This window comes from Centruroides vittatus, unplaced genomic scaffold (assembly GCF_030686945.1).
Source record: "Centruroides vittatus isolate TY-2023 unplaced genomic scaffold, ASM3068694v2 contig_3168, whole genome shotgun sequence".
Taxonomy (NCBI): Eukaryota; Metazoa; Arthropoda; class Arachnida; order Scorpiones; family Buthidae; genus Centruroides; species Centruroides vittatus.
This window is the reverse complement of record NW_027122037.1, coordinates 64,487-73,100: the sequence shown is the minus strand read 5'-3', so window position 1 is coordinate 73,100 and position 8,614 is coordinate 64,487. Positions and strand designations below refer to the sequence as shown.

At 29.6% G+C, this 8,614-nt stretch overlaps 1 protein-coding gene across 1 annotated transcript in view; it reads left to right on the top strand.

The window, feature by feature from the left end:
• Window positions 1-1,383: 1,383 nt before the first annotated feature.
• Window positions 1,384-8,614, top strand: part of LOC136973394 (repetitive organellar protein-like) — a 31,503-nt gene continuing 24,272 nt past the window's right edge. The window contains exons 1-2 of the mRNA XM_067268116.1: window positions 1,384-1,593; window positions 1,757-1,761. Of these exons, the coding sequence (XP_067124217.1) occupies window positions 1,384-1,593; window positions 1,757-1,761 (215 nt within the window). The remainder of the gene's footprint in view (window positions 1,594-1,756; window positions 1,762-8,614) is intronic.

Below are 8,614 nucleotides of genomic sequence, written 5' to 3'. Positions count from 1 at the left end.
TGAATGATTCTACATTTTCATATGATAAATTTTGCTTGGTTGCGAATGATAACTTACTTAGCAGATATTTTTGAATACTTTAACACTCTCAATAAAAATTTTCAAGGTAGTAATGAGAATTTTTATGTTGGAGATAAAATTGAGACAGTGAATATAAAATTAATTCCATGGGCAAGCCGACGACTGAAGATTGCAGTTTCAGTAATCCCAACATTGAAGCCATTTCTGAAATCCATTGGCGAAGTTAAATAAGCCATCATTGACAACTGATTTAGTAACTAACTTCAGAGATTACTTCTCTGGTCAAATCAAATCCTGAAAACTGGTGGATAAAAATTTATTTTGGATAGGGTGCGATACAATTAATAACTCATTCTGAGGAGAAACACGACGAGCTTGTTGACGTACTTCTAATGATTCAAGTTTGTTTGTTTATAAACTGCGACGTGACACGTGGACGATCTGCTAAAGGGGGATGCTTCCCGGGAGGACTTTCTATGGGGAACTGACTTTATTTAGGTGTTACAAACGTGAAGAAAATCCGCAAAACTCCACGTAACCAGCACGTTGGTCAGGCACGAATCCACGACCAAAAATCAGTATCCAATGGTTTTATCTTTTCGACCACCGGTAGGCGCCTGTGATGACTCATTGAAAATATTTTTTTTAAAAAACATACAGTACACTTGACCAATTCTGTGTGAAAGTATTTTGTGATTATAAGAAACTAGATGAGAAAACTTTGGAACATCTAGTTCCATTTTATCGATAATTCTTTTATCTGAAGAACGAGCACAGAAATCGTGTCAATGTTGAGCCTAATTTAGGATTAAAAGCAGTAGGCCTAAATACTGAACCAGATGTGGAGCGAATTGTCTAAAACAAAAAGAAGCATGATTTCTTCCATGATATTTAGATTGAACAACTGACCGAACAGATTAATATAACAGATATATTATATTTTTGTGCTGCGATTTTCAAATTGTAGACCTGTATATTCCTATTGTCTGCCTGTTGTTCTTCGTTAATCTCGAGAACGGAGTTAGCTAGATGAAAATCGAGATCAGGAGACCTATTCTGAGCTCTTCCGATAACTCAACGAGAGCGATACACGGGATATTCGATAAGTCCCCTTAGCGAAAGGCAGTTAACGAACCTTAGACAAATCGCTATTCTGTGCTCCACGTTAAGTGGGTTTCGCTACGGGTAGTCGGTCGAGATGCGTCTGGGTTCCATGCTATCGATAGCTATTACGCTTTAACCAATCACAGTTTAGTTAACATTGTATTTTTGTCACGTGACTGCAACCCGCCATTTTCTAAGCGAAGCACGTGGTTTTAGCATTGTCGTGTATCAGCGCTAGTGAAATAGTTTTGTTTGAAAATGTCGAAGAAAGGACAACGAAGCCAGCGAACTACGAGTCGCCAGTCCGAGATGCTCGTTAATTTTATGGAAGACAACCCGAAATTAATGTCAGAGAAGTTAGATGCTTCCTTCACCGTAAAAGATCGCCAGAAATTGTGGCAAGAAATAGCCGACCGTCTGAATTCCGATGGAGTCGGCTCACAAAAACATCCAGAAAGATGGCGAAAAGTAACTGATAGTCGTATATTTATATATTTATATTCAAAGCTATCATTTTAATTTATACGTATGCGAATCAAACCTATTTCAGAAATAATGTTCACGCTATAGCTACTTACTTTAAATTTTAACAAGAAAGCAATTACATTATTCATACAATATTCTTAAACAGTTAAGGTAATTATTTTTAAGCAATACAACAACATAGTTTATTAACTCTCTCTCCAATTGCTCGTGAAGTAAAATCATTCTTACACCAAAAGACGCCATGTTGTTTTCACTTTCGTTACGTTCCTAACGGCAGCTCCAGAGTGACCGATAACAAAAGCTTAGTTATCGCAAGTGGCTATCGGCACCGAAAACGAAACGTACGGCTCGGAATAGCATTTTCACGATTGATTAAACGCGAATCACGTGGTTCCGATAGAAACTGGTTTTTATCGTATTCGTTAGCTTAACGATACTACTCAGAATAGGTTCCCAGATATGGAAAGCTTAAAGGCTAGAAGCCAAAATTAACTGTAGAGAAATTTCCGGTCTGAATCGAATCGAAAGCCACGTGATTTCAATTCAAAATTTTCTCGAGAACGGAGTTAGATGACCGGCATGACTCGATTGTTCTCAGGAGAAGTATGATGTACAGGCGTAAGATACCCCTAAAATCCATGTCAAGTATGAGAGGCTTATAGACTCTGATTAACTACACACGAACTTCCTCTCTAGACCGGAAATCACGTGAATTTTTAAATTAAGAAAAATATTAAAAATTTCAGCCCAGCGTTGTGACGATATCACAATAAATAATTAAACTTCCTTGTTCTGAATATCACTTCTTACGTCTCAATTAGATACAAAACTTTCAAAACGAATAGTGTCCATGGCTTTAAAAAGGGGTATACAACTTTTAGCTAATTGGGAATCACTGCACTGTTTTATAAAATCATAACTTTAATAATTACTTTTGAATTGCTAATAATAATAATAATATTAATATTAATAATAATTTCTAGATATGAATTTACTTTTCGATTAAATATTGACTACTTAAAGTATATAAAACATCATTTAAATGATTTTGCAGATAGCAAAAATGATTTATTTCAAATCTTTAAAAAATAAAAACAATTTACCATTGTATGATAACTTTATTAAAAGTAAAACAATTGTTTAGTAAGAAAAAATTCTTTCGTTACAATTATCGATATTTTATAAATTACTGAAAGCACTAAATTTAGTTTAATATATTTTTAATGTTCTTTTACTTTTTTCTTAGTTACTCATTTTTTTCTCTTTTTTTTAAGAAGAAAATTTCTAGTGAATTATTTTAATTTTATCAATAATTTTTTAAAACTTAAGCATTATTGAGTAATTTCCGATAATATCTAATGCATTTTTATATATAGCTAAAAAATTATTTAAATTTAAATAAATATTAAAAACAATGGAATCGGTTATTATTATAATGTTAAAAAAATAATTCTAAAAAATTATAAAAATTTTTTAAAATAAACGAGTTAAAAATCACTGTTCTTTATCCGATTTCGAATGAATTAAGCCGAAGATGGACACCTATTTAAAAAATTACCAAATACTTCTTACTTTATTAACCATACAATCCAATGGATAATATGGATAATATGGTTAATAAAGTAAGAAGTATTTGGTAATTTTTTAAATAGGTGTCCATCTTCGGCTTAATTCATTCGAAATCGGATAAAGAACAGTGATTTTTAACTCGTTTATTTTAAAAAATTTTTATAATTTTTTAGAATTATTTTTTTAACATTATTTAAATTTAGATTAATAAAAAACTTGGTAGTACTATAGAAGGTGTATAGCAGCGCTTTCTTTCTTAATTTTTTTAGAGATATAAAAGATAGACATTTACAAAACAGAAGTTTTATTAAAAATATTAAAAAGTGTCACGTGACCTGCTTCGACGTCAGTTTTGTTGGACGTCTGAAGAGGGGAAGGGTTATGGAGACTTGGACATTCTGGAACAAGTGGGGAGGGAAATAAAAATTTTAAGAAAAGTGCGGACATAATTTATAGACAGTCCCTAACTGATGTAGAAAATTCAGCGAATCTGTGTAAATTAATTATTATTATTATTTTTTTATTTTTTCGAAAATTTGAAATTTAAGTATTATATTAAATTTGTATTATACAAAAAATTAAACAATCGAAAACTGTAATATGTTTGTGATAAAAAACAGAAAATAGATTAAACCTAGCTAAATTTTCAAGCGAAAAATCGCAATTTAAAAACTGTAGCCACTCTGGAGAGCGGAAACCGAATCTGAGTTGAAAAATTCCAGGAAGTTTTCGGGGAGTGTCCGTCTGGATATTTCGGTTCAGTCTCTTACCACCTGGACCCCATTTGTGAGCCAAACCCGTAATGGACTTATTGAAAAGGCATTTGGGCACGGCAGGAAAAGGAAAATACAGTAACAGGTTCTGTATCGACCACTTAGGAGTAGATTAAAGTTTGAAAATTGGTCAATAAAATAAATATATACATAATGTACAAGCGTGTACACTGTACAGTATAATATTTTAATATTAAAAAATAAAATATAAATCATTTTTAAAATGTTGAAAATATTTTCACTATCGTTTTTAAAACTTTTGAAGTATAAAAAATGTAATAAAAATAATGAATATGTACACAAGGGAAACGATGGAAAACATTTTTCTTAAAGGGAATCGAGTCACGAAAAAGATTGGGAACCCTTGGTTTATACAGTATATAGATTTATCGTATGAAGACATTCTCAACTGATAATTTTAACTGAAGTTTATCAATTTAAGTTTTTGTAGAATTAATTCAATTATAAAAGCGTTTGAAATACAGTATATTTAAAATATAAAAAATACACACTGCCTTAATTTTTATCTTACGAATTCAATAATGATAATAAAGTGATGAAATAAGAATATCGAAGCTAAGAAGTAACTGGATAACAGAACAGTTGACCCACTAAGCTTATTAGGGAATCCCTTTTTAGTTGTGTGGTGGACGTTAAATATTCCATGAAGTTCTTGAGTAGGAATTTCATTTAATTTTATATAGATCTTTTCTTTCGTTGAAACAGTCTTTATTTTTCATTTGTTTTATACAGATTCAAATATGTAATTAAATAATTTACATTGATACTTAATTTCAATTTCCTTCAAGTTGTTTAAACGAACAATAAGACCCATTACAGCTCCATGTGGGCTAAATTATCTTACTAATAAGGATTAAAATAATTAACGTAAACCTTGAGGAAAAGAGCTTATTTCAAAGGTCACTCACTGTTCATTTCTTAGAAAAGCAGCAACATTTGAAAAATAAAATTTAATAAATATAGTACAAATAAATGTATTAAATAATTTATTTAAATACATTAAATATTCAATGAAGTTTAAATAATTCCAATTAAAAAATGTGTACAAAATCTAATTATTATTAATTATATTAAATAAATCCAATAAGAAAAAACACAACATTGACTCAACAATAATCGAAAATGGTTGATTTTTAATAGGAACTTTCCTAGCTTCAATAATAAATTTCAAAATTATCATCAGAAATCAATTGGCTTAGAATTTCAACAGAATTAGATAATGAAGTAAAAGCTGTATATATAAGCTGTAAAATATTATTTTTATGAACTTATAGGCCTAAATAGTGTATTGCTCTATTCTTAATGTAACATAACAGCTTATATTAATTCATCTGTGTTTCTTAACAGCTAAGAAAAGCCCTTTTATCTTATCTTCTGATCTCCAAACCATTTCAATCGCCACTACTCGTTTAATGCATTTATGTTAAACCAATTATAAGTCAAATTTCGATACGAATAATTACTTTAATCGATTTAAATGTTTCAAATCCATCAGTTAAAAATTATCCAGAAAATAAAATTATTTAAATTCGAATTTATTTTATATGTTTAAGCATTTTATTATAAATATTTGTAAAGAAAACAGTCACATTGATTTCAAATTTTGTCAATTACTTCAAATTTAAATTTTCTATGTTTATTTATTACTAATTAACATATAAAATAAATAAACCTATATTGATGCTTCATTAAAGGCATGAAAATTCTAGCTAAGTATAGTAAATATTACCGTATTTTACGGACTATAAGACGCACTTTTTTCTTCGAAAAATTGCCTCCAAAATTCAGGTGCGTCTTATAGTCCGTAGCGTCTTATAGGTATTTTTTTAAAAAAATTGCTTAAAAATTAAGGTGCGTCTTACAGTCCGTAAAATACGGTAATTCAGTGTACTTATATAAGTTATTAATTAAAAAAATAAATAACCAATTAATTTATGATTTTCTAATGAAAACCTATTTAAATTCTAATAGAAACTACATATTTTTATTATTTACAATTAAGGTTAAGACACCAAAGCTTGACAATGCACTAATGACTGATATTATCTGGAGAAAAAAATTCTACAAATATGTGTGTATTATTCGGAAGATACTAAAAGGCAATCTTGAAGTTATGGAAATGAATTGCTGTGTCCGTAAAAAGACTGTTTTTAAATAAAATTAATCTGATATTAGAATTATCGAGAGTAACTGCCGCCGAGTGAAAAAGTCACTGACTGAGTATATATACAAGAATCAGAGTTGCCGATTTTCGGGTGTTAATTTTTCTATAAAAGTGTTGCCGATATCTAAGCAATCAAAAAATGCAAATTCGCACAAAAACAAAATGTATTTTCTTCTTTTTCTTCATCCGGTACTGCGGACGCACCTAGAGAAAGCTCAAATTTTAAACTTAAGCCTTTCTCGTTATCATTGAGGTGTTGGCGAAATTTCTATATCGATAAGTGAAAGTTCACAGGTGTTTCCCTTAGAGTTACTTTATTTTTATGGCTTAATTTTACGCTCGTAAGGATAAAATTTCATTGACACGAATAAATTTTATTCAAAATGATATCCAGAATAACAAAAGTTCAAGTTTGAAGCGAAATGTAGGAAACAATAATAAAAATCTGGTAAATACCGCTTTTAAAAGTTTTAATTCGCATAAAGTGCCAAGCTTATCTTTATCTTTATCAAACAAAAAATTTGACTGAAACCGAATTGTCATAATTTTTTAATTGGCGCAGTATTTTTTACACCTCAGATGCTTTTCTTTGGATTACTTATTTATAAATTATAACATACTTCCAATGCCAAAAATGTTTGTAACTGGAGATAGGATTAAATACCAACTTTCTACAATAATTGATGTTGATAGTTAAATGCCGACTAGTGATAGCCCAATAATAAGTCAACGTATAGTGACTTGTTTTAGGCAGTGTCAACTAGTAGTGGAAGGAAATTGATTCAATAATATATTTTTTAATTACCATGTATTTTTTAAAAATAATTTTAAGTTAACTACAAAAAGATTGTGTAGCGATTACACTTGAAATTATTTTTGTTTCAGAATAAATGTTTATGTTATTAGCAGAAATAGAATATTTTTACCTTAATAAGTCAATTATTAGTGCTTTTATTTTTCTTATTTTCTGTATTGTTGATGTAATTAGTTCGTATTTCTAACGGAATTTTTTAAAAATATTTGTTTTATTTATAATAAACTTATTTTTTTTTTAATGTAAAGTTCTTTCATATAGCAAAGTAATTAAATGTGTAAATAAGTCATATATATATATATATATATATATATACGAAGTGTAATACTATAATAAGAAAAAAGAAAATGTGAAAAAACAAATAAAAATTACAAAACTTTGAAGAAAGGAAAATCTATTTTATTTAATTCATTTAACAAAAACAAAAACAGATGAACAATCAGATTTCGAGGCAAAGAGATCAAAGATTCACGCTCGGCATTCCGGAAATGCTCCCCCCGTACATGTTTTGTGCTGACTAAGTAATGGAGCAATTTCATTGGTGAGGTAAACAAGAATTGTTGTTTTTCAACAGAAAACAGTCGTCGACTTCCGCCTGCATGAGAAGATATTTTGACATCCAAATGTTTTCTAATGTTAACCCTAACGTACCATTCACAGCCGAATGTCAAATGATAATCGGCCAACCGATCAACTTTCGCGAAAAAAGGGACCGAATATTTAAAATGCCGCGAAAATCCTTAAAAATATATTTTGTGTTCGCTGGTAACTCTATATTAAGTAATTTTCCTACTCGAATGCCACCATTCCGCTGTCAGATAGAAAGGAAGGTCTATTGTGGGCGGTGGGAATAGCAGTTAATTCGACCAAAAGTAATCGTTGACCTTTACCAACTTCGCCCGGATGACAGGATGGTCGTTGAAAATTTTCGTCCATTTTGACCATGACAAAATGGACAAACAAATAAACATACTTTCATCTTCATATATTAGATATATCTCTTATGTATATGATAAAATATGTAATATTAAAGCTGATACAGAATACAATTATTTATCGAATTTTATAGAAAATTGTTTTGCTTTCATTAATCAGCTTATACTATATTTTTATTTAAAGACGTTTTATTTTTACGGTCAATTCTGTTTTATTTATGTATTCTTTTTCATAATAATAAAAAAATCAAACATCTGAAAAATTCGAAGATCATCGACATAAATCCAAAAATAATAAATTTACGTATGTAGAAACAGAACTAATATTTTGCCAGGAAACTATAATTCTGAAAGCTGACTCATCCAATTAGTCAGAATTATCATTTCTGTATTTAAATTATCGAAATTCTTGTAGATTCCATGCAACTAAGCAATTTCAAAAGTTTAGGTTTTATGATTTAAGCATATATCAGTCCCCACTGTACTCGGCTAGAGATTGGTTCAGTTAAGCTCTTGTTACGGCTCTTTCAGCAGGGCTTTATTTATGTCTCTAATTACCTAATCTCTTAATTATTTAACTACTTAAGTAGAAATAAGTTGAAACTGGTTACTTTGTACTTGAATATTTGTAGTCTTGGGAAAAAAGTGGAAACAAATTTTTATGACAACGGATGGATAAATCGTAAATTTAAGGAAAATAAATTCTGAAGCTTTTTTGTACCTTGTG